The 27109-nt window shown below is 38.8% G+C and overlaps 1 protein-coding gene across 5 annotated transcripts; it reads right to left on the bottom strand.

Moving 5' to 3' along the window:
* Positions 1-523: 523 nt before the first annotated feature.
* LCA5 (lebercilin LCA5) lies at positions 524-23960 on the bottom strand. 5 transcript variants are annotated; one of them, XM_074581321.1, is made up of 10 exons: positions 23872-23960; positions 23279-23348; positions 16766-17149; positions 13803-14332; positions 12155-12292; positions 10819-10915; positions 9515-9660; positions 7405-7543; positions 5208-5584; positions 524-743 (listed from the first exon to the last, which is right to left on the bottom strand). In XM_074581321.1, the coding sequence occupies exons 3-10, from the start codon at positions 16962-16964 to the stop codon at positions 657-659; spliced, it is 1713 nt and encodes a 570-aa protein (XP_074437422.1). In that variant the 5' UTR covers positions 16965-17149; positions 23279-23348; positions 23872-23960; the 3' UTR covers positions 524-656. The 5 variants fall into 5 exon arrangements, with proteins under 5 accessions (XP_074437422.1, XP_074437421.1, XP_074437418.1 ...); XM_074581320.1 differs by lacking the exon at positions 524-743 and adding an exon at positions 1405-3896; XM_074581317.1 differs by lacking the exon at positions 524-743 and having other exon boundaries at positions 2466-5584; positions 23866-23960.
* Between the last annotated feature and the right edge of the window lie 3149 nt (positions 23961-27109).

The following is a 27109-nucleotide window of genomic DNA, read 5'->3' as shown; positions in this document are numbered from 1 at the left end:
GGAAGGATGAGCATGCAGAAAGCAGCTATTGTGGAGAGGGAGAGTTGAGTTAGGATTTGTGTCCTGAAAACAATGCTGTCATATTCAAGAACAGATGGACACACAGGATGTGTCTGAGGCAACTTTGTGCAAGTAGCACGAAAGAGCTTTATACAAAGGATTTCTGCTGGAAGGGAGCATTAATAACAGTGGGACGTGGCAAGGATGACAGAATCATAAGAGTCGCTTCGGTTGGGACCTTGGCAGGTCATCTGGTGCAACGCCCTGCTCAGAGCGGGGATAGAAAATAATACATAGGAGATGAAAATTTCCCTTGCATCTTCACAGATAGAAAGTTAAGCCTTAGCTATAACACCAGAAATGCGTATCCGAAGTCAAACCTTCCCATGGTTCCCCTATGGTTGATGTTCCCCCCGGAAGTAATCCTCACCTTACAGATTACTGGAATGGCTCTGGATTCTTTGTTATGTTTTTTTTCTTGCATCTCAAAAGCAGGCAAAAGACACACACGACAATCAACCTGTAGCTTGCTCTAAACACACGTGCACATCTGATGCACAGTTGATGCCAGCACAAAACAAAGATAGGAAAAAATATTTCTCATGCAAACTGGGTTGGTGGTTAATCAAGTGAATCGTACCTTTTAGAGAGGTATCCTAGCAACTCCCCAGCAGCCACAAGTCCCGCCTGACAGTGCACACTGATGCAATTGTTCTCCTCCTGCAGACATCAAAACTTTGCAGCTAATCAAAGAGATAATTCGAAACAGGAGACCACGTTAAATTTGATCCAACAAAAGGGAATTTTATAAACGAGCAATGTCACCCAGGGCATGTCTTATGCTTAAAAGTTGTCATCTCGGAACAAGAGTAGGTCAGGCTTAGCGAAGCCATGCAACTCTGGGAACAAAACCTCCCTTCCTGCGATTGGCAGCACGATTCTCCCCATGGCGCACGCTTCTGCCGTGTCAATTTTTGCTGGTCTCTGGTTTAGAGCGCCATGCAGAATTTGTTGCTATTTTCTTGAATAGCAAAGGCTCACTCAAAGCACTCTCTAGAGCCCAAGCATCAGCAAAAGCCCTGCTGATGCTCTTGTAGCCATTTGCCCCAAGACATTTCCCTGAACAAATTCCTACTCCTAATGTGCCAGATCAGATATTCTTTCACATCTCCTGACAGCGCAAATAGGCTCAGGGCGGGCTGGATTAGACCTTCTGTCTCAGGACCAGCAATGAACCTGAGGCTACCAAGTATCCCAAGCACATCCTATCCAAGCGCCCCCATTTTGGAAGGGCTATAGATTTGCATTTCACTTCTTTAGGCGTGTATGCAATAGGCGGAGCAAAATCAGAAACACAGGATTTATTTGGGTTCTGAAAAATTACTTTTTTTTTTTTTTACTCTATAGCTAGCCCAAAGATGACGCAGATCTGACAAAAATATTCAATACATTGAAGCATTTCTCAGTTCACTTTTTTCACCACCGTAGTGTTCTTCAGGCTTCAGTTCAGAGTTGTGAAGGGCATCCCAAGTTCTCCTCCTACAGCTCACATCTCTTCTTCTGGGTAAGAAAAGATCTGCTACGCTCCCCCCACCCTCCACCGTTTATCTCCTCTGCCAAAGAGAAAAATCTTTACTCTTAAAACTGCCTGTTTTCTCTGTCAGGTGAGCCCTGACACCTGACCACCTTCATCAGACGCTCCTCAGATACTTTTGTTTGATGACCACTCTCCTGGGATCAGAACTGGAAGACCAGTTTTCCTGGGACAGTAACAATCTCCCTGAATATTTCACTGTAACAGTTAATCAAACTTTAATGATCTTTTCCTGTTGGAATGGAGGAATTGCTCCCACCACCTTTGGTGGTTCAGAAGGATAGCAAAACGCAACAGATGTAATAGCCGTATGATCCAAACATCTAACAAACAGAATCTACAGCTGGACATAAACATCAAATCAGACACAAATCACCATCAAAGCATTTGTGACCAACTTTTTACCACAAAACATGGATCCTTTCACAGTCAATCAGGTGCTATTAAACAAACACTGCCACCACTAAAAGCACCACACAGACTATCTGGATACAGTAGTTAAGACCAGGGGTCAAGAGGACCACAGGGGATCCGTGTGCCCAAGCGTAAGCTCCACAGACCCTTTTAAGGCCTTGCAAAAGTTGCTTCCAGTCCCAGTCAGCAGAAAACTGTTACTCAACAGCAGAAACACTGCTTACAGATGTTAGGAGGACCCAAGGTTTCCCCCCACAAACAGAAGATTCCCTCTCAAAGAGCTGGCAACAATATTTGCATGCAAGTAACTCTAAAACTGGAAAGCGTATCAAGAAAAGAGACTAAGCTGTAGTGATAGAGAGCAAGGAGGGAAACTATAGCTGTGATACTGTTCCCAGCAGATTAATTTGTTTTCACCTTCCTAATGCAGATACACCTTATTTTTTTTTTTGCGCAAGTCGCCACGGTGTCTGCTTCAGGAAGAGTCTGGTAACAGGATGTGAACATTTATGATGTTAAGAAGGGGCTGATAATAGGAAACAGCTTAGAAACTATACATTTGTAGTTGAAACAGCACGGCCTGTCAGTTCAGCACGACAGTTTGAATTTGCCAGATGTTAATGGGTTGACTCGCAAAGAAACAAAAAACAACCCTCCATACGCTACATGATCAGCAGCTACATCATTGTTTTATGCTTTAGAATCCTCAACCACAGGAAAGAAAAATAAACAACCCATGCCAGCAGCGTCTTCAGGAGCAAAGTGCCTTCTAGAAGGGCAGCACCGAACCACAAGCAGGACAAGAAAGGGAAGACAAATAACCATCTACTTACAGCCACCTACAGCGTTTAACTGCCTCTTACACCACAGAAGTCCTGCGTTGTCCTACCTCTTACACCACAGAAGTCATTGCGAAAGAGTAACGCAGATACTTGAATTCACTGTTGCTGGTCAGAATTGTCCTGATATCCTGACCATCTGCAAGCAAAACGACCCAGCTACATTCTGTAATATTATAATCAATATAACTGGGATTTTAAGCAAGCAGGTGAACATGAGTTGCTCTTTACAACAGGGTGCCTAGTGAGAATGCTGCCACACATTGGGTCTGGATCTGTGACTAATTTCCTTTCTGAATGGGGGAACAAACAAAGTTATTGCATGATGCAGACAGCAGCCTTTCTTTTCAGAAGAGCCATTGTGTTCAGAGAAATCTTGACTCAAAGCATCTTGAAATCACGAGAATTCTTCTCTGTACTTTAGTGTGTTTTGAATCAGGCTCATAGGGAGCATATCAGAGAGGCATTTCAAAAATCTCTTCTTCTAGTAAGGAATGAACTTCAACTTATTTTCTGTAATGCCTCTGCTAAATCCTTCATTGCCTACCTTTTTAATTTGTGTACATGGCACCATCTGGTGAATAACATCACTAGCAGTGTTGCTACCAACCCCCCTCCCCCCCAGTATCAATAACATGATATAAAAATGTCAGAACTTTGTGTTAAGGATGACCTACACACAAAAATTTTACTCAACTCATTTAATAAAACCATTTTGTTAAAAAATGACTTAGTAATGATTGGAATTTCACATACAAAATTCAGAAATTACAAAAAATGGCATTATGTAATAAATATAATCTGAATATATGAGAAGAGTTAGACAAATTTGGTAGTAAGGTCTACAGAAAACCTACGCAGAAGACAGATCAGCTGTTCCTGAGTCAGTTGTGTTTCTGTTGATGTTCTTCTGAGACAACATGATTGCAGTGTAGAACATTCTCTTTCTACCTGAGCCTTTGTGCTAGGTACGTCTCTTCTATCCATTTCATGACACTGACGTTACACATGCCTTCTCCTGACAGAGTTTTAAGAGGCTCTCCAAATGCCTGAGAAAGAAAATATCTGATGCCTAAAAAAAGTACTCCAAATGAAAAGCAGTGAACTGTGAGCAGCCCACAGGTAAAAACACCCCAACGCTTCCTATGCTGGCTAGCCAGAGATGCCCATCTAGTAGCTGCCCTGAATGCCAAGGCTGCCACATAAAAGCTTGCCGCCTTTCTTAGCCAACTCAGTCTGCAACAAATAATTGCAGAGTAATTGTGAGAAGTGCAATTTTACTTAACATACCATTACACACCAGTAAGTCTTAAAAAAAAAAAATTAGAGAGTGACTGCCAGAGAGAGAGGGCAAAGAACAAGTAAAGGGAAAGAGTGACAGAGAGAAGGGGCGGGCGGACAGAGCGAGTACCCAAGAGACAGAAGTGAGAGGGAGCGTGACGGGGGCGAGACAGAGCGTGAGCAAAGGGCACAAGTGAGCGTAAGCCTTTACAAGTCCTTCCATTCCTATGGCATCCCTGCCAGCTCTGTGCTACCGAGCCTCTGGGACCCCAAGCCACAGCTGCACAAGTCACATGGTGCCATGTGGCAACAGTGACTGGGGCAAAAACGTCTTCTCCAATTGACTGAAAGGGCCAGCCAGCGCCTATCTCATCTATCAAAGTCCCTCAGGACACCGTTCCCTGTCTTTCTGCCAAAAGACCCACTGCCAGATCTCCAATGTCTGTATTTGGATACTACATTTTAGAAGAAATTTTCTGCATATAGGCTGTTCTATTAAAGTGCATCTTTCCTCTATACATATACCCACTTATGTAAATTATTCCTTCATAAGGCTTTACAATATATCTGAAATGTTTCAATTCTGTATCTAATAAATATTACACGAAAATATTTTTCTGTATTTACATTTGAAACACATAAAAATATGATCATTGTAAGACTACTTCTTCGATTTCATCTTCTAAAGAACCAAGGGTCTTAAGTCCTGGCTTGCTTGTAGTGTGTTGCAAACGGTGTCTGGTTAAGTTTCTTCCTTCACCAAAAAGGTCATTGTCTTCTTTTACTTTGACTTTACTGTTTTTATCAACAAGAAGAGTATTTCTAGAGTCCCAATCTATGTCAAGGGGTGTTGTATCGTTATTTTTAGAAAGAAGGATGGTACTGGCACTGCTTCCAAATAGTTGTTCCATTAAATTCGACTTCTTTTCTTTCTTACTATTGCTATCTGCATTTTCCTTAACATTTTCTTCTAAGTTGTCACTTTTTTGAGTAAGCCAACTTGGTCTCCCTGATCCTTTCCCAAAGGAAGGTATGTAACTACCAAATGTTAACTCACTACTTAAATCTACGGTCCTTACATTTCGTTGCTTCTGCCCTTGCGCTCTTGTGGCATCATCCTGGCTGCCATCTCCAGGAAATCCATTCGTAACCCTCCCAGGAATCTCAAAGAATTGATTAGTTTTATCTTTTTTCTCCAATGAATCAGATTTTCTTGCTGTATTTATGAGTGGTGCTTGGGAAGCAGGTCTCACGTTTGTTACATTTTGAGTTTCTCTATCAATTTCTTGCATTTTAGCAAGCAGGAACTCCCTTTTTTGCCGCTCTTCCAGCATTTCAGTGCTTTCTCTCTCTACTTCAGGTTTATGGATTTCTGTCTCCGTCTTTGTTTTCTCTTCTTTATCCAATAAAAAGCTGCTTTCTTTTTTCATCTTGTCATATTCTTCCCTTTCCCACTCTGCAGGAAATGTTTAAACATTATTTAAAGTGTTTTAGTTTTAAAATGCCTTTAAAAGAATATTTTTAAAATAATGCAAGCAAAAGCCATTGAGTTTTTCATACACTCTTCTATGCATAACGTGGTTTTCCTACTGCAAAAATAAATTCTTCAGAAGTGACAACTAAATTCACACCAGGTTCTCTGCTAAGATATGAAAGTTTACTGTCATCTTCCAAAGGGATTAGGACATTATCCATGTTTTAGAGTTTTCAGAATTTCATTTCTGCCAATTGCCTTCCCATTTCCCGGGTCTGAATGAAAATGAATACAAGATCACTGGTTTTAATAGTTCTGACTTGCACAGTTCTTTATTTTTCTTTGTCAGCATCACTGACCTCAGGACAGTTCTGGGATATGTGTTTTTGGTTTGGTTTTCTTTTTTTTTTTTCCATGAAGGGAACTATTCTTGTGAAGCTATCAGGCCCCAAAGTCATAGCAGTCATTACCAGTTTCAACTTGTGAATGATTTAAAATATACTGCATCTGCTGCACACAGAAAACACTTTCACACAAGCGTTCTGTGAATCACCACGTGAACTCAATGACAGTGTCTGTGCAAATACCAAATGTCAGTTTGCACAGCCATAAAGGGACACCAAAAGGTACAAAACAGTAAAAAATTTCCAGATAGAAACTGCAAATACTTACGCGTACAAAAAAAGGAAGCTTCCCAAATACTTCTCTCTTCAAAATATTTTTCTATCCAGACAACAGACGTGTTCGGCCAAAAGTTGAATACAACTACTTGGGCCCATCAACACACTTTATTCAAATTTCTGACTGACCTTTTCAAGAAGTTCCACGTTATCTATTGTACTTCAGATCAAGCTTACAGAAATAACTGCAACAGTTCAGTTAATATATTTAATATATTTTTTCCCCAGGAGCATATCGTTATACTAAGTGAAGTAAGGAGCCACCTTCCTGTATGTAAGGTGGGGAAAATATCAGCTTATACTGTAAGATGGGAAAGGAGGTCAGATTCATCCTACAGACACAATGGAGCAGATTCTTGGCTTGTGTAAGTTGTGCACTGATGCCAGTGGAGGCAGGAGATTTTACACAGAATTTACCTCTGAAAGCAGCTATGGATTTTTAGAATTATTCTTTGTCATCTAGAATGAGTGTTTCTGCTCATTAACTATAATCACTGAAAGAGTATTTTAGCATGGCAGGATGCAGTCCATCTAAAATACTTTAAAATATTAAGAGACTTATGAATGTAAGTCATTAAGATGGTGTGGAAATCAAATGAGTAAAAAAGCAATATTAAAATATAATGATAGAAAATGACATTTCTCAAATAGCCACACCAAATGATTCAGATAACCACAAAGGAAAAGAGAAACTACAATTTCAAGTGACACAAGTGAAGTAGATATGTACTGAAAAAACAGGCTGTATTAAGGAAAGCAGATTTGTTCTATAATAGTAAAAATCTACTGCCTAGCTCAATAACATCTAGCAAGCCAGAGATAACATCAGCATTTGCCTGCTAAGTCATCCTTGTTTTGTAAAGCAAAATCTCTCAGGCTTCCATATTTTTTAGTGGACAGCATTTTTTGCTGCTGCATATTTAATCACAGCTGAATACAGGATACAGATTACTCTATATCCCGTACTTCTTTCTGATTCTCTTTGCATAATATAACTGAAAATAATTTTCCACTGTAGCGATCTCTGCAAAATCATTTTGCTCTTCTCACAAGAAACTAGCAGCCTCACTTGATTAGTATTCTATGGTGTATTTTCCAGGCTTCAGCTGCCTGTTTCCTTACCATCATGTAGCTTTTGAACTCTCTCCTCCAAAGCCTGTATTTCCTGAAAACGTTTCAATTTCTCTTCCCTTTCCTTGTCTTGGTCTTGTCTTAGGAGGTCTGCTTGCTCTTTCCATTCTTTGTCTTGAGTTTCTTTTTCCTGAAATAAATTAATACAAAACTGAAACTGATGGGGGAAAATAATCAATAAAACAAACAAAATCAGGAAGTTTTATGTGATTCTGAAATCACATTACTGCTAAATACAAAAACGAGCAAGTCATCTAAACCAAACCAGCTTTGACAACCCAGGGGTTTGGCTCTAAAAATCTTCTCAGCTCTAACATAGTTTTAGGAACCAGAAGCAAAATGACCAGACAATCAACTCTATTCCGTATTACACATTTCAGGAAAGCTGCAGCTACAAGGTCATAAAGCAAAATTACCACTGTGTAAGCGTAGTTCTCTTTAGAAGTCAGAAGTTGTCTATGTCAAGGACTTTAATAGAAGGCCAGAGCCCACCACCTTATTCTTTTAACAAGCAAGCAATTAGTTACCCTCTATTTCCACAACCTGATCTTTTTACTCTAGTGAGTGGGTTGTAGATTCAGAGCGTTTCACGGGGGTACTTAAATTTATGGAGTATCAAGTAACAAACAGTGAAAAAGAAAGGATTAATCTTGGCTCAAAAATTCAGCTAGTGAGTGTATATACACATTTAAAAGGAAAGAACCTGCAGAAAAGGTATTAACGGCAGCAGTAAAAATCACTAACACAGAAAAGAAGTGGCAATGAAGTGAAGAGAAAGCCAGTATAACCCAACACGTGCACGCTAACTCTGTAGCTTGTGCTTATTTTAGAGTAAAATAAGCGTCTAGATTGAAATACACTTCTAAGAAAAATAAGAGAAACAGTTACTACTTAATGAACAACGAAAATATAACTATTAGCCAAAACAACTTCACATATTTTCCCTTCATGTAAAAGATTATCATCATTATATTAAAAAAAAACCACCCCAAACAAACCAACACAAAAACAATTTCATAAAGAGATGGCAGCCAGGTATTTAAAAAGCTTGACTTAGAAAACTGATGAAAGCACAGGCTTCCCAAATCTAACTTACGTTACGTAAAGCAGTAGCCATAGCCATATACAACCTAGAGAGGTTTGTAAGATGGCATATAACTGGTACAAGCTGCACTTGTACCAACTGTGTGGTTCTAACTCAGTATGTGCTGGAAGAATGCATATATTAAACTACATCCACACTTACAGAAAGGATTTTGGAAGAGAGAATATATGAATGAAACAGTCATGAAAAAGCTTCAGCCCTATCAGGAAGCCAGTCGTGACCATAATCAGAGCATTATTTCTGACAAATAGGCCGAGCCTTATGTAATCAGAATTTGTACAATTTGTACCAGAATCTGTATCATTCTGATTTGTAATACCTTAGAAATCTTTCTGATTTTGGCCTGAGGTCACAGAAGCATTAGCAATACTTCTAATGGTACTATTTTGTAATAAAAAGGGAAATGGAAAAACAACAAAAAATTCCAACCATATTCACAAAGCTGGAAAAACGACAGAAGAAATACCAGCACTATGACAATAAGAGGAAGTGTTAGATTTATGCATTGTGAAATAAATCTGGAAAGTAAAAGAAACCATAATTAAGACCAAAGCAAAAAGACAAGGCAGCCAGCACTGTTACAACAGATTGCTCAAATAAGCATTAGAAATAAAGAAAAGGGGAGAAAACCAAAATGAAGTCTTAAAAACTTCAAAGAAATGACAGTGGCAGAAAAAAACCCCAAATGGAGCTAATGATTATCAGTAAGACCTAGAATATGATGAACTAATGACAGTGGCAGAAAAAACCCCCAAATGGAGCTAATGATTATCAGTAAGACCTAGAATATGATGAACTAAGTGTCACAAAAATGGAGCATGATATTTCTGGAAGGGTAGAATTTCTGTTAAAGAACAGAATATTTTCTAAATTATATTTTCTATCTATTTATATTTGTATATTCCCACATAATTTCTAAAATACAAGCTCTGCATTAAACTTTCAGTCTGATAGGTGAGTTATCTGAAGCAAGTATCAAATTTTTATGGAACTCACTATTTTCGGAAGAATTCCTTCTTTCTTGTTTACTGTGTCACCACAGATAAGTTCTGGTTCTGGAAGAAATTCTACTGGTGAGAAGTATCCACTGGTCTGTACAGCTTTTGTGAGCTGTGCACCTTTTTTAATATTTTGGTTGTTGCCTGTGGAAAATACAAACTAATCAAGTAATGCTTTCACTTGAAAATATCCCACAATATACCTATCTCTCATTTTTAATGATTTGCAGCAAAAATAAAAGACAGTATCAGAGCCAATGGAAGAGGAAAGCATTGACAAGTTTCACATAGTTGTTTTCAGCATCTGTAAAAGCTAATAAAAAAATTGCACGCAAAACTTCTACTGAAAAAAAACCAAAAAAAAACCACCTTAAAACTACTTATAAAGACATTACAGTATAGTGAATATTTTTCAAAAAAATCCCCACAAAATATCTCATTCATCTTACTGTTTGTCACAGAAGCTACATGTAAAGAAGCAAACTCATAAAATTAAAATTCACTTGTTTGTATCTTTGAAACACATACACTTATCTCTATGGAATGACATTTTAAAAAATCTGAACCTTAAATAGAATAATAGTAACGTATCTATAAAAAAAAACGAGCAGCAGACAAACTGTTTGAAATGCTGGCATTAAATATTTAAAAGAGTCCCATAAATTCCTGCTTCTTCTGACAAGTAGATTCTACTGAGCGAGTGAAAATAGGTTAAATACATTACACACACACATATATACACACATATTTATGGGGGTAGCATAAGGCTTGAGGCTGCCTTGTCACACCAGAAGAAATCACTGCACTGATACTTTTAGAAGATTATGTTCTGGGACATATGTACTCTTTGGGCAGGAAAAAGAGTGCAGCTCGTCTGACAGACAATAAATTTGAATTAGTAAAAAGTAAATAAAAAGCATAACTAAAATATTCATAGCAGTGAAGTTACATATTTTTAAAGCTTCTGTACTTTATTGTCATATACATATTATCTATGATCTATTAGAGAATTTACTAAACAGTCTTCCCCTCCTCCTTTACCCAGGAACATCTGGTATGAAAGGAGTTAAGAATGCTGTTTGATGAAGTTCTGGGTTTTGGTTCTGCTGCAGTTACAGAATAGTCAAACAACGTGCCCTTCTTTGTAATCAGTGCTGTGTTGAAAGCAGTGCAAGAAAGTAAACATTCTTGAACAAGCAGCGGTAGGGTCAAACACTGAATGGCATGAATGATATAACCTAGCAGAGTAATTTAAAAGTGTCACTATTAATTTTTCTGCCTTTATTGTTTTATATAAGTTACCTCTTTTTCTTTGGATGATATCCATGTCTTTTCTTGGTGATACCTTCAACATACGATTAGCATATATATTTTTTGCTTCAAGTTCTCTTTCTTTTTCCTGTGAGTGAAAAAGGTAGGAATAATAGAGTAAGTTACTAATGTTTTCATTTACTAGTTAATATAGCAAAGCTGCAAATTAAGTTAAAAATACATGTTGTAAATAGAACAGAGTAAAGCAATCAATAATAACTATGTCCAATGTTTTAAGGAGAATAATCACATTCTTAACTTTTCCTATGCTATAAGAAAGCAAGACAAAACTTCCCCCCTGAAAAAAACTCATTAGCAAAATAATCTTGAGGGGTGCAGGGAAGCATCTCTCCAGTGAAAACAAAACTAAATGCCAATGTTTCCATAAACTTGAATAAGACTTACAATGTAAGCATGGATTGCATAACTGCATTTTCAGTATTGTAAACATTTCAGTGCTAGCAATGTTACTTGTCACAGGGTGGGCCCGCGGCATCAGAGACATATTCTTCTTTCATTACATTTATTGAATAAAATACATAGAACAGTGAATTATCAGCAGTCATACAATAATGAAAATATTTTCAAAATATCAAACTCTCGACTAACAAGTCAGGCTTAAAACACTCTAAACAAGTAAGTTTTTGAGTTAGTGATGCTACTGCTACTTGCTTGACAGCTAGTAAGGTGGTAAACTGGTGTATCTCCACTATCTAAATATGCATGAGACTTGGGGTTTCAAGGAAATTTTCCTAGAAAATAAGTACTTCAGTTCAAGTCTTATTTAATTTTTTTTTCTAAAGATAAAATGACTAGGTAGAACAATATTTTCAGTCCTGAAATTTAGAATTCAGGCAACGATGGAGTGGGGGGAGGCAAATAAACCTTTGCACAAATTTAGTAACACACGTGGGTATCGCAAATACATGAAATTAATCTTTACACAAACCCACTGTAATGTAAGTACATTAGTAACATAAAGTACTGTAAATACCTGCAGATTTAATTTTAAAAATCAAGCCTTCAAAACCTAATTTTCCAGTAGATCTTGTGGTTTAATGGCAATGCTTGGTTATGTACTTGATCTTGCTTTTCTTAACTAGTGCTAACAATAATGATTAACACAGAGACATTCTTGTTATAAACACCGTAGGGTCAGAGCACAGAACATTTCAATTTAAAGCAGGAAAAGAACTCATATGTAGTATACAATTAAGTACGCATCAGAGAGTGCAATCACTGGTAAACTATTCAAACCTGATTACAGATAGTTCCAAAGATAAAATGCTAGAACATGGTTAGCAGCTTGTATTGCTTCACATTTTACCTTCAGCTTCTGATTAAGTTGATTAAGCTCTTCTTGGAGAACTCTATTTTCTTCTTGAACCTCATGCATCTTTTTTTTCTTTGAATGTAACTCTCGTTGAAAACTGCTACCACTTAATTCAAGATTTTTTTCCAGATCCTTCAATTAAAATAAAATAATATTTTTTTTTAATAATGGAAGTACTTTTTTTTAACAAATTACAGTAAACCAGTGTTTTGGATTCAGATATTGGCTCCACCATTGCTGTAACACTAAATACATTTAAACCCTTAATCCTAACTTTGAGGGGGCAGACAGAGCACCTGCAAATGCTGCAGCTCATCCTTCTGGAGTATTGAGAGGTGATTTGAGGACATAATGGGAACACACTACTTTCTGCAAGGCTCTTGGCGCAATGGACCTCCCCATCTCTTAAGACAAATCTCAAACTGATGGTTAAGAAACAGAATGCCTCCCTCAAAGTGCAGGATTAGAAGAAAACAAGAAAAAAAATTTAACCTTTCTACTAGAAACAAATTTGTCATCATGCTTTCCTTCACACACCTTCACTTTGCAATAGTTGTTTTAAGTGAACCTGAGATGATGAGAGAAGGAAAAAAAGAAAAATCCCTTACTTTTTAGAGCATGATTCATTTTCACGTTATTCAATACTACAAACGTTGAAATACCTGATAATAAAACTACAGATGCCAGATAGTGACACTACAGGGTGAGGTGATTTAGGTAGCTCAGCAGTTTATATCTTGGTATTTATTTTATGAAAGCCTAGTTTCCAGATTAATCCTTTGTATTTCCAGATCTATTATCTCTGTAATGTAATTTAGGTTTAATTACTAATATAGACACTAAATTTTAAACACCATTTTAATGACCAACATAATTTCAGCTAAAAATAGTATTACATACAGCTACCAACAGTTTAATAGTGGCAACACAATTATTTCTAAATAAGATGAGGTTTTAGACATGTTTTACAATGTAGACGTGTTTAGACATGCTTACAAAGATGTAAACATTTCTGCTGAACAAAATTAAAATATATTGCACAAAATTCCTAAAATGCATACCCATAAAACATTCCAAAGCTCATTTTGGTATTAAAAAAAAAATTGCTGTAATTTTGTTCAGCTCAGCTCTCAGATATGCAGAATAGTGGACAATCAAACACTGCATGAATGCAGTTCACAAAATTGAAAAAGAATTACTATACGTATGTTTTTTAGAATTTTAGTATACAGTTCCCTAAATAGCCAGTCAATATTTAACAAATGCTTCCCCTCCCAGATGATAAATTAGATTGCATAAAGTTGTATTATAGATGCATGCATTTCTGAAACATTATTACTAGTTATAAAAACACTTAAAAGCACATGTCCACAGTACATATTCTGACAAAATACCAAGAATTTTGTACTTAATTTAACAATTTTGTATATAATTTGTAAATAGAAATTTGAATGCACAACTACCAAGTATGTAAGTATATAGTCACCTCAGAAATAATTTACTTGATGCTACTTATGTGTAAAAACAAAAAAAAGAACATTTTTCTATTTGCTCCACAACTGTGAAAAAATACAATTCATGAAGCTCACTATGGTAAGAAATATCTGTACCAGAATTTCTTATGAAAAGAAAGTCATCTCACCTTAATTCTTTTTTCACTCTCCTCTAGCCTGCTCTCCGCATAGGCTAGTTTCTTTGCCAGGTCATCTCTTTCGGCAAGGTGCTTATCTGCAGACAGTTTTTTCAGTTTCTGCAAGACAGTTTTTGTTCTGTACAGTTCATCTTCCGAATCTTTCAGCCGTCTCTCAGTTGCACGTTCTCTCTCTTGAGATTTTCGTAGGCGCTCCCTTAATATTCTAATCTCATTGTTGTGCCGAGCAAGGAGCTGAGAGATTTCGTTTTCCGTATCTTCAAACTTATTCAAGGCTTTCTCCTGCCTGTGCTGAAGCCTCTTCAGTGCCCTGTTTTCCTTCTGCAGCTCATCTAGTTTGATGTGGAGTTCAGTCAGTTCATTTCGGAGCTCATTGATTTTCAGCAGCCTAGCAGAAAGAACTCTTTTTGTAACAAGATCTATATCTTTTGCAGGAGAATCCCTAGTGAGGCTCTGAGAACGGAAACCCCATTGTGTCCCTCTTTTGCTTGGTGCATATTTGGAACCCAATTTCTTTGTGGCTAAGAAAGGAAAAATAAAAAGCATGTTTACTATAAGACAATGCAATTTGTCTATTCAGACATCCTTCTTGGAATAAAGCTCTGCCTGAAAAAATTTTACAATACTTAGCAGAGATTGCAGCTTTCAAACCAGACAATAAAAGGCACATATATGATAGACTTATGTTCCTTTTGATAGATAAAAAAAAATGGAGATTTATGTTTGTGATCTGCTGTAAGAGGTAATATTTGCAGCCATAAACATAGGACCACTGTAAAGTAATCATCTGCAAATTGTATCAGAAGCAACACTCATATTTTGTTAATATTTGATGATGTTTATTAAAATGTTTTAGAAATACTGTACTCTTATGCATACAATATTATCAAATGCTTTTAAAATGGCAACAATTAGCCGAGCATTAGCTAGTTATGTATTATGCAAGATGTAATTCTCTCAGACAAATGCAGTAGTATTTTCAAATCCAGCTGCCATGCTTACAGACAAAACAGCAGATTTCAAAGGCTCAATGCAAAAAGCCTCCAAAGCAAAATTAAAAATCCCATGAAAATTCAGTTCTTACGTTAATAATTTATTCTTGTATCACAAGTTATTTTTCACAGAGTATCCGTATCTGATTACTAGCATGCATCACTCGCATTCCTTTCTGATATTATTATTTTATTATCATTGCCATAGATAAAAACTAAACATTTTGTTTCTACCTTATTTGCCTCTCAAGGAATGACGCTTATAATTCACAAAAAATATCTCTTAAAACAACTGACTATATAGAGAGTGCATAATTCATTAAGGTACAGCAGTGTTCAGAGGAAAGATACTGAGCAGCAGCTTATAATTCAGGCTTGAAAGCTGGGATACAGCAATAGTGCAGCTACCTATACACAGACAGTGAGCGTGTGTGACAGCAAATTCTTCCGACCCTTTGGCATTCACCATGTTTCTATTCTACAGACAATATTTTACAGCCAAAAAAACCCAGCTTTAAAATATTTTCCTATAATTTCCTCTAAACATTTTGCAGAAATACTCATTCGTTTTCTGCATAATGCTCTTTTTTTCCCCACAGCTTGGGCAAACAAAAAGAAGGGGTTTGTTTCCCTTTACAAAAAATACTTATGTCACATTCAGGTGTGAAAAGATTATTTAATACATGCACTGCAGAAATGATGCCACTCCTATGACCAACTAAGAGAATTCTCATTAACCCTGGACTTCCAACCCCTTCAAGAATTTCTCCACATTTCGGGCAGAACAGAAAATTCTGATACCAAGTTTGCACTACTGAAGAATAGTGTCTTTCAAGAACAACATGACATTCACAATACCTTCATGGAATAATTGTGTTCAATTATGACTATGTAATCAAAGAACTAGTCATTTGTTTGCCCCCTCCAAATTAAATAGCACAATTTTTGTTTCCCAGAAAGCTAACCCATGACTGCTATGGACAAGATGCCACCGGTTGCACCAGGACACCAACACTGTCAAGGATCTGAAGAGATATTCCCCCTGGGCAACTTCAGTATTTATGGTTATATCTTCTAGCGCGCTCTAGGTCATAATGTTGGCCAAATCATTCATACAGTATCAAGCACCTAACGAATGGAATAGAGCACTTGCCTGAGAAAGGCAAGATATGCTCCGACTTCACCAGAAAACGTGTGCAATTATTTAGAACAAGCTGTCAAAGTATGGCAGAGAAGCTTCACACCCCTACTTCAGCCCAGGACCTGTATAACCATTCTCTCCCCTTTGTAGGGATGTTCACTTCCCCACAATCTCAACCAAGAAAGCACCTTATGTAGGTGAGCTGCGTGTGAGGGAGCTCAAAGTGTTACTTCATCTCAAATTGGAGGTATTTTACCCACAAGGAAGGACTAGGAAAAACTTTCTTTTGAATTTCCACATTAACTTTCACCAAATGCATTTTCTCTGTCTTACCACATTAGGGGTCTTTTGTTTGTTTTTTTGAAAGTACCCAGTATTACACTGTAAAGCTTAGTCAACTAGACTGCCACAAGATGGATATCTTTAAGGGTATTTTGTCAGAGAAATGTTAACAATCGTCTCTCTTTTACTGACTGCATAGTAAAGACTTGCCTTGAGTCCTTGGCCTCGAGTCTTTTTGTCAAAGACAGAAAGAGAGGATCATCAGCACGATTCAACAAAAGGCTAGTATAAGAGCCAAACTCACTTGTTAAGAAAAATACGAATAATTCTGAAAATGACCAAAAATCCTCCTAATACAGGAACAGGTTAATTTCAGTTTTCAACAGAGCAGTTACAGTCTACCTGCCATCTGTAGCATAATTCACACGAACCTTATTTGTAGACTCTTATAATGGTAGTTTCCCACTTTTATTTCAGTTTTCAAAGATAATTAACTCTTTAGAGCAGTTACAAAGCAGCAGTTTCTGCTATCTACCTACCTTGGTAGTGTACAAGGCTGTTTGAAGTTTGTGTTTTGTGATCTCTTTTTTCTTGGCTTGTAGACGGATAGCTTAGTGTTGGCGACTGGCCAGATGAATGAGATGCATTATCTTCATCTGAATAATAGGAGTCACTATTTTTATCCCCATCTGATTTCCTGTCGTGTTCAGAATCTGGGCTCCTTACTCTTTCTCCCATTTTTCAGATTTAACCGCTTCCCAGATTTTTCTCAAAGACTGTTCATTTTGACACAAAGGACTTTTCAGTTGTCACAATGGCAGCAGCTGGATTATTTCCTTGGATTTATCATCTTCATCTCCAAAGCATGAGATCTTTGCAGTTCAGTTCAGCAAGCAGTTGTTATTATTCAGAATGCATTTTTTCTGTAACAATTTAGAGAGATGAAAAAAAGTGAGAATGGTTTTGCTGTTAAAGATAGGTAAAAAAACCTGTAAAATTATTCAGGATTCCTATAACCTTTTGCCATGTGCTGTGCTACATTAGCCTTATTATTTATATTAAATGTAACAGACATCCCTCTAGGAATGCTACTAGTATTATACTCAGTAGTTTGAGGCGCTTCATCCCCAAAAGAGAAATAAGAAAATTAACACGGCTAAATCTAGAATAAGGAATTACTCCCAGGTTAGACAGCAGGGAAAAGCATTTGGAAAAACAAAACAGAAGACAAGTGAAAGCTTGGCGCTATTCAGAAAATAATGTAAACCTATTTAAAAGCTTTTTAACCAAATAAACTAACATTTGTGTAACTAGAATTGAGATATTTGTAGAATTTGACTAAATCTTCCATGTCTCTATTTCTGACACTCCAATGATGTTAAATAAATCCCTTTTCCCATTTGCCTGGAGGACATTCTGTCCCTAACTGCTAATGAGACTGTACCTATATATCACAGTCTTTGCCCCAGAAAGTAATCTCGTACCCTACATTTAGTGTTTCATGCCTTCAAGAACTGGTAGGAGCACACAAATTTGTGTCACGTGCTTTATAGGAAAATGCAGATATAGCCTTTTGGGGTTTTCATATCTGCTAAGAGAGACCGCAGTGCTGGTATACAGTAAACATTATATCCGCAGCAGGTATAAACCAAGAAGGACTACTCCTGCAGCAAACTGAAAAATCCCCTAATCTCAAAGTAAAGTGACCTTATTTGCATTTTTGGAGACACTTCCTGAGAATATAATGGAACAAATGTATCTAAAATTTTCCTCACCTTCCCAGTGAAAAGAATTTTCTCATCAGTTTAAGAAGTATTTTACTGCCTATGCTCAGCCTCCCATGTTTTTTGTCTCTCTCTCAAGCTTATTTCACCATCTATCTCACTTCAATCCAACTTCAGGACATCAAGCATCTAATGGGTGAATAGATAGGACTTGCATCAGAGGCCATCAGTTCTGCCTGTTGAGTGACAGAAGCTCCTAGCCCATTTCTAAATGGTAAAGCAAACTACACACAAAGAATTGAGCAGCTTTCAATCATAACTCTTTTACAACATACCTGTAAATGAGCTGTAAGCTTTTCACTATATTATTTCCCAATAAAATAAACATAGCATGCTTCTCGGCCTTCTATTCCACTGTCTATACATGGAGAATTGCATAGTCAAGGAGAACAGAAGCTTCAGCTCCCAAGACAGGCTTCGTTACAAATTGAAGTTTTCTGGCCTAGTTCACTGTCAGCACAACTGTTTCGAGTGACTGGAATCCATTTGCCCTCATAATCTATACAGAAGGAATTAGAGGAATAAATATTTCTAAACTGGGCAGCTGCTGGGAAATTAATACTGAATTATTTGGAGGAGAGTGTCTGTCTTTACCTGGGGAGTAACTTTTCAAAATAATGTTTTTTAAGCACCTAAGTATTTTTGAAGTGGTTCAAATAAATCACATGCCTAAAACTTATGTCAGAGAGGATTCTGATGAAAACTAAAATTGCACTGCAAAGCTCAGAAAGAAGACAAGCTATGCTTGAGATCACTTGTCCTAGAGATGGAAGGTATTGGTTATTGCGAACATTCAAACGATCAGTAATGACTGTTCTTTTTTCTTCTGAAATAATGCAGTTATTAAAGATATTTCAAAAGTATATACCTAACCATAATTGTATTACCTTGTTTGTCTTTAAGTGTAATGAAGATCCTCAGATATGTTCATAAATGCAAAACTAAGATCATGTAAGATTATTAGAACGTATCAGGGTGCATCACTACTCCCAAACACCTCCACTCCCGAGTCCTGGCCTCAAAAACATCTGCACAGAATATATGTTATTTTTCTCCCTGAAGAGCAAACCAAGACCAAACTGAAACACAGGCAGAATTTTGGGGACAACCTGTTCTCTAGAGGGTGCATAGGCAAGACTGCATCAGTTCTGTCTCCACAGGACAGAATCTCAGGGAATGCAAAAAATATAAAATAAAATATAAACTAATATATTTAAATACTAAAATAATATAAAATATAAAAATAGTACTCTGTAAGGCTGTAACACAGACCTCATATTATTACAGTCATCCTGACTGAAAAAAATTTTCCAAACAGTAGTCGTGTTTGTAACCCACATAAAGTGTGGTGTTGTCAATCATCGAATACCTGGCTGGAAGGGACCTTAAGGATCACCTGGTCCAACCTTTCTTGGGAAAAGTACAGTCTAGACAAGATGACCCAGCACTCTGTCCAGTCGAATCTTAAAAGTGTCCAATCTTGGGAAATCCACCACTTCCCTGGGGAGATTATTCCAATGGCTGATTGTTCTCATGGTGAAAAGTTTTCCTCTTGTGTCCAATCAGAATCTTCCCAGGAGTAACTTGTACGCATTACCCCTCGTCTTTTCCATGTGACTCCTTGTAAAAAGGCAGTCTCCACCTTCTTTGTAGCCACCCTATAAATATTTGTCTCCCCTGAGCCTTCTTTTCTCAAGGCTGAACAAACCCAGTTCTCTCAGCTTTTCCTCATAAGGCAGGTTTCACAGTCCTTTGATCATCTTGGTGGCTCTTCTCTGGACTCTCTCCAGACCGTCCCCATCTTATTTGTACAGCAGGGATCAAAACTGAACACAGTATTCCAGGTGTGGCCTGACAAGCACTGAGTAAAGTGGGATAATAACTTCATTCTCTCTGTTGGTGACGTCCTTGTTGATGCGACCCAGCATCCTGTTGGCTTTCTTCATCGCAGCAGCACACTGTTCGCTCATACTGAGCTTGTTGCCCACCAGGACCCCCAGGTCCCTTTCCACAATGCTGCTCCTCAGCCAGGTAGATCCCAGTCTGTGCTGGACTCCTGGATTACGTTTTCCAGGAGTCAGGCTCCAAAGGCTCCATTTCTAGCTAACAACATGGACCACAAAACCCGTCAGACTTTGTCTGAACTCATCTTGGGCGCCTGGAGCTTTGCTATAGCTTATTTAACTGCAACAAAACTAGTTAAGAACCAGGGGACTTATCTAATTTGTTTGAGCTTTTTGCTTCGTACAAGTGTCTACCACCTACATTTATGTTTATAACTAACAGACAGCAATAACAAGAAGTTAGTGCAAAAATGCAGCAGAGGAGTACAGGTATGGGTGACTGCAGGGGCCAGAAAGCACAAACACAGGACAACACTGGGCCCCCGTAACAGCTATAACAGCCCACCTGTGCTTAATTACTGGTCACCAACAGGATGCAGTCTTGGGAGCTGGGTAAAACCAGTTTTTGAGGCAACATATAGAACAAAGAACAAGTACTCAACATATGTAAATGACTCCACATGTAATAAATTCAGATGTAATGTGGAATCATGAATCAATGAACAGAGTTGAACAGAACAGAATAACGAGCAAGGTGCACAGTGTGTTAACAAGGACACAAAAATGATCCCAAATGGACCCAAGGCAAGGAGAAAGAAACCATCACCATTCTCCCCCTGGCAGGAAGGATTTGGGATACTGATGACTTGCTGTAAAGAATTCCCCCTCCCAGCTGAAGCCAGCCAAGTCCCAGAGGGAGAGTGGGTGGGTGAAGACAACACCAGAGAAAGGGTTTGGCACTAGAGCTTGTGCCTATATCATCATCACTGTATATAGCTTGAACTGTGTTAGTATCTGGACTAATAGTAAGTCTTCGATTAGCCCGTTAAGATTTTAGTTAGACTAACAATCAGTTTTTGGCTCTGCATCTGTGTTCCCAGTTTTGTTCCTAACAAGCTGAATAAAACAAACTGCTGGGAATTCAAGCAACCTAGTCTGTGACTTGGATGCAAGTGGGTCCCAGGGCCACATGTGGCATCCAGAGGAATCCTCCTGGAGCGGGCACACCAGTGTTAGAGGCACCACCACTTCTAGAGGTGTTAACCAAGCCCTGTGTGGAGGCAGGGATTACGCTATGGGGGCGATTACACTATCTTCAACAGTGTAAACATAGCCAAGGTACACCCAAATTTTGTCTGCCTTCAGGACACAGAAGGACAGAAAGAAATCATCATGCACAGACTTTTTCTTGAGAAGAAAAACAATTATGAATGAAAACAAATGGGTCTGCATTTAGGGGAAAAAAAGAAGTGCCTACAATTCAATCATCAAGGTGTCTAATTATATATACAAAGCAAGAACACTCACTTTCATTTACTGGCTTAAAACTGATCAGTTACTTTATAGTCCCACAAGTGTTCACTGAAGAGGTAATAATTTTTAAGAATGTTTTTCATAACTGACTGTATTTCAAACAGGCAAATTGTAAGAACTAGAGGATTAGGATTAGCCATTGTTTCTGTACTGATAATCCCCACTTTTGAGAATTTTTTGCTAAGTATCATTTTGACATATAGCAACATAAACGAACAGTAATTTGTGATGCATTCTGGAAGTACTTTGAAAAGCAATGGACTGAAAACAAATTGAAAAAGGTGAACCAATAAAAGCTTCCTTGAGACATCGCCAAAAACATTTTCTGAATCTTCAGATGGTTTTCAGGTTTATAAATTGGTAATATTATCATAATTTCTATACAAAACAAGAAACCTTAGTCTATCAAGCCTTGCCAAATCCAGTTTTCCACCAGTTTATAATGTAGCTTGATTAACATGAAGAACACACAGTTCATCTTGAGAACGAATGAATCACTAGGATATTTGAGTTTTACTTCAGTTTGCCTAAGGACTGTGTAATTAAGAAGCGCTTTGGTTCATTGACTTTTCAATTGTTACCAGCTAGTTTGAGTTGATTATAAAATAAGTTCAACTCGTGTAAGATCCACAAAGATACCTATTTTCCCCTGGTACATTTTATAAGTTTGTGAGGAGTGAAACATGGGGCGTCAGCAGTGGGTCTAGTAAGCTCCCTCCTACCCCCAAAACCCCAAGCCTCTCCCTCTAACAGCTCCACTCATGCTTTTAGAAGCCTCATGCATCAAGATCAGATGAGTACAGAACAGATGAAGTAAATCTGGGACTCGTACAAACTTTAGAAACAGTTTTGTTTCCAGAATTTCTTACTCCTTCACTTCAGCAACTTCTACTATTGCTATTATTTACATATTTTGTATTGAAAACATGCTTATTATTGCAAAAACCAGTCAAGCTCCAAGTCACTGCGAAGGATGTGACAGACAAAACAGGGAACAAAAAGCAACTGCAATGGTGACAGAATACTGGCTCCCTATTGCTTCTAAGTAAATCACAGAAACAGAAATTGAACTACTGTATTACAGATACTAAGCAAAAGAGAGAAAGGTAAATTACTGAGTAATTCTTCTCTTAAAGTACATCTGGAGCCTAGTTCTGTAATGCAAGACTCATAAAACTTTTTAAGTCCTTTTCAATCATAATACCCTTCTAAGAGCAGAAGCAGCTAGATGCTTTTACTGGTAGCCACATGACACTTCCTGAGCACAAATACTGACCTCTAATGGTCTACTCAGTTTTTCTACTTATTCTGAGAGACAGACAGCACAAGAAAGAGCCAGCTTCAGGCAAGTAAAAAAGCATCAATCCAAATTGTTAAAGTACTGAATTTAAGAAAAAAGAATAACTTCAAAAGAAATTAAGTCTCCCTCCTCTTCCTCCACCCATCTTTTTCACATACAAATACTGTAGTTTTTCCAGAAAATAGAGGAGCAAAGTAATTTACTTGTATCACATCAAAATATACGCGCACTAAAGAGGTTCTAGTGAGGAGCAAATATTTTATTAGGGAAGCTTTCTGCAGCTTAACTGTAAGCATCTCTTCTAGGTTTACCAGCTTCTGGTGAATTGAAATGCTATGTGTGTTTAAAAGACAATGTTAAATTTATCTGACTCTGCGACAGTAATACTTAGCGTTACTTTCAGCAGCAGATCTCAAAATTAAAAAGTTGCTATAAGTCCCAGGTCAGAGATGAAGAAACAGTCGTCCAAATAGGTAATACACAGGCCAGTCCTACAACCAGGAAAAGAGATTATGTTTCTAAATCCTCTACCAAGGAGTCCCATGCTGTTGTTCATATTTCCACCTATACTTCGTGTGCATGTAGACTTACCTAGTTCAACTTAGCCATTCCCGAAAGCAGCTCTCCAGTTCCCAAACCGTAAGCAAGGGATTTTCCTTCACTGGGGAGAAGATATTAAGGAACACATAGAACATTATTTTTAATTAACGCTTTTTAAAACAGCTAATGACTACACGTGAGAGTACATTTCAAGTGCAACCATTTAACCCTAAAATAAATGACTTCTGAGGAAAGGGACCGAACACTTGTGGCCCAGCACACACTGCTTTTTGGAAGGTCTGCTGCTTGAGACCCGCCAGCGCTGGGGACAAGGCCTCTCCTCCTCGCCTGAACTCCAACGCTGGGAGTCCCGGGGCCCAGCCGCCTTCCCCACTACTTGCCCCGGGACCAAGCCGGTCAGCCCGGCTCACAGCAGCACGTCGGGAGTAAGATCCGCAGCTGCATATCCGAGCCCTCCCCCGCCCCCAGCCCCCCTGAGGCAAAGCCTAGGCCTGGGCCTAGCCCCGTGCCCGCTCCCAAGTCCCACAGACCCCAGGAAGAATGCCCCCGCCTCAGCTGCTGCTGCTCCTCCCTCCGCCCCACGACACCCCCACCGGGCCCAGCCTGGCCCCACACACCGGTACCTGCCCGCCCACCGGGCGGACGCGCCGGCGGTTGCCGCGCTACGCTTAAAGGGGCGACTGCCAGCGGCTGCCCCGGCAACGGGGCGGACGAGGAGGCGGGCTCTCGTCTCTAGCCATTGGCTACCCAACCTGCCACCTCGACGGGCCGCAGCGGCTGATTGGTACGAGCGGCTGGCGGCGGCCGGGAGGCAACCTCTCTCCTCATTGGTGGGAGGCTACATTCCGGCTGCTGATTGGTTAAAGCGCTGCAGGGGGGATTGAGGGGGGCTCAACGCCCTGACGCCGCCATCTCGGGTTTGAAGGGGCGGGTGGGTGTAACCGAAGGAGGCGACAAGTGCGAGGTTAGAGAGGCACCCAGGAGGGCGGGGGATAAAGGCAGCAGCCCACCTTTGAGCCGGTACGCGTAGCTTGGTAATGAGCCGTCCCCCTCATAACCCGTCCCCCTCATAACCCCTCCAAAGAGAGGGGTCAAGGGAAGCCTTGGGTGGCCTCGGGCCCTTACCATCATCTGGGGTTTGAAAAGGAGGCTTTGGGTTCAGAGCAACATCTGGGAGTAAGGACTGATAAGAGGTGACAGCAAAAGGGAAAAAAAATACTCTTTGCTTTAATATTTAAGTAGCATGGGAAGCTAGGTGAATAACCAATATATGACAGCTTTTATGCATGTATATGTGTGTATATATATATATATATATCATAGAATCATTGAATGGGTTGGAAGGGACCTTTAAAGGTAATCCACTCCAGCCCCCCTGCAGTAAGCAGGGACGTCTTTCACTAGATCAGGTTGCTCAGAGCCTCATCAAGCCTGGCCTTGAATGTCTCCAGGGATGGGGCCTCCACCACCTCCCTGGGCAACCTGTTCCAGTGCCTCACCACCCTCATTGTAAAGAACTTTTCCTAATGTCTAATCAAAACCTACCCTGCTCTAGTTTAGAACCATTGCCCCTCGTCCTATCGCTACATGCCCTTGCAAACAGTCCCTCCCCAGCTTTCTTGTAGGCCCCCTTCAGGTACTGGAAGGCTGCTATAAGGTCTCCGCAGAGCCTTCTCTTCTCCAGGCTGAACAACCCCAACTCTCTCAGCCTGTCTTCACAGGAGAGGTGCTCCAGCCCTCTGATGATCTTTGTGGCCCTGTGCGTGTATATAAACACGCAGATACGCTCTGTGTGTGTGTGATGTAATTTAAAAGCAAAACTCCCCTAAACTAGGAGGAAAGGAAAAAAAAAAGAGGGATGGTATCAAATTAGAAAATACCCCAGAACTTAAAGCAAAATGGATTATACTGACAAAAGGATAAAAGTACTGTGTAAGGCTATCAAGTAAGCTTGAATTAAAGGGCAGGTTCAATTTAACAAGGCTGTTGTGTTTTATTCCCCAAAGAAGGAAAAGGGTTTCTAAACCTTCGCTTTTATACTGCAAGTTACTGCCTTTCCGCACCCCCACCCCCTTAATGCTAACCTTTAACGGTTGTAACAATTAACGAATGTAGTCAAGTAAACTTCTTTCTGGAGAGAGGAAGGGAAAAAGAAACAAATAGCAGATCTTGCTTGCCTCACCTTACTGATGGAATATGTTATCGTAGCACAGTGATGAAAGTGACATAAGAATTTGGGTGGGGTAGAATAAAACAGAACATTTCATATGAAAGGTATAACCTTTCACGCGGGACATTCAGGAGAGGGGGACAGGTTTGCACTTGACAGAACCGTGTCTCTGCAGTTCTGAATGCTCAAAATTAATACCCATAGACCACACAACGAAAATAAAAAAACTGGAGGAAACAGGACAACGTACCAGTTTTTTTTAACCAAGGTAATGTTTTCAGGCAAACCCGCTCACATTCTTCACAATAAAATGCAAGGAAGTATGTGAGAAAATACAGTTTTAATGCACTTGAAATTAAAAGGTTGCCATCCCGCCCCGAATATAAGTTTTAGAAGGAAAAATGGTATCCATTTCAATGGAAAAAGAAAAAAAGTAATTCATGATTGTAAAAGTAAGAATTGAGAGATTCTCAAAACTGACTTAGGCATTGTGCACTCCGAATATTCTTAATTAAATTTCTGGAAAATATGATGTAATGAGTAGTCTGGAATGCAGTCATGAACATGTGGGCATAACTTGTGTAAAAGAAGAGAAGACGGGAACAGGTATTTCAAAAGCATGAAAGCACCTGGGAGGCATAGACCTGACATGGACTCTCCCAAGCTGAACAGAGCTTTTAATTTTTTGATCCTAAAAGACCAGACAACAGGCATGAAGCATGCAAAAAAAGTAACAGCCAGTCTGTGAATGCCGTAATTTTGATTGTCTCCCTAATTGCACTTAATATTTTTGCTATATATGCATTACTATTATGAAATTGGTTTAAAAAAAACCCCCAAACTCATAGATAATTTTTAAAATTCATTCTCCTTTGGCTTTGTATAGCTCACCCTTGTGCTAAACAGCTAGAGCATATAATTCATCACAGTAATGCTGGCAGAGAATCATTGATGTCCTTCAAAAAGATCCAGAGAAATGCGGAATAACAAAGACAGAATAATTTTATTGCTTGCAACCAGAGGAAATGTATTGCTTGTATCTGGCAGCAGGCCAGGCCAGAATCCGAAATGCTGTTGCTGCTGTAAATAGGATGAAAGGGATGCATAATCCATCTCCATGCCCACTGTAGCTAGGAAAATTATAAGCAGAAAAAGCAATTAAAACAACAACAAGAGAAAACATTAAAAAATGTGGAAGAGACTTTTTTTTTGTGTTGATAATTTATAGACTAATTGTCATGACTAACGATTTGGCTCTTGGTTAGCAACTAACCATTAGTTGTAGAATATAGGTAATATAGATATCGTATTTAGGCAGTATGTATATTTAATACAGGTATTGAATTATATTGAATACAGGCCTCTTGTTCAGAACAAATGACATCTCACCAGACTTCTCCATCAACTGCTTCATCCAGAATAACACATATAGCTGCTGAACTGGAATAAGTTCAGGTATTGTGCAATAATTGATGGAAGTTTGTTAATCTAAACCCTACAAATAATGTATTTAAGGTATTATCCTCTACGTAGCAGTTGATACAGTGCAGGTAAATGGTGTGATATTTCAGTTGCCTTTGGAGAGGACAAATATAAATCACCTGAGCAAGAAATAATGTTTTGCAGTTTTCTTCTGTCTTTGTAAAGCAAGTCTGATGTCTTAACTGCTTGTTTGGATGGGAGGGTTGCGG

Source organism: Larus michahellis, chromosome 3, assembly GCF_964199755.1.
Source record: "Larus michahellis chromosome 3, bLarMic1.1, whole genome shotgun sequence".
NCBI lineage: Eukaryota > Metazoa > Chordata > Aves > Charadriiformes > Laridae > Larus > Larus michahellis.
Note: the sequence above shows the minus strand (reverse complement) of the source record. Positions and strands in the feature narration are given on the sequence as shown.

What these genes read in the sequence shown, in the direction of transcription:
- LCA5 (XM_074581317.1), bottom strand. Translation starts at nt 16,964, where the DNA reads ATGGGAGAAAGAGTAAGGAGCCCAGATTCTGAACACGACAGGAAATCA. An exon ending in AACTTAATCAGAAGCTGAAG is followed by an intron (nt 10,916 to 12,154) that starts GTAAAATGTGAA and finishes TTTCACTCACAG; the next exon opens with GAAAAAGAAAGAGAACTTGA. An exon ending in TATCATCCAAAGAAAAAGAG is followed by an intron (nt 9,661 to 10,818) that starts GTAACTTATATA and finishes TATTTTCCACAG; the next exon opens with GCAACAACCAAAATATTAAA.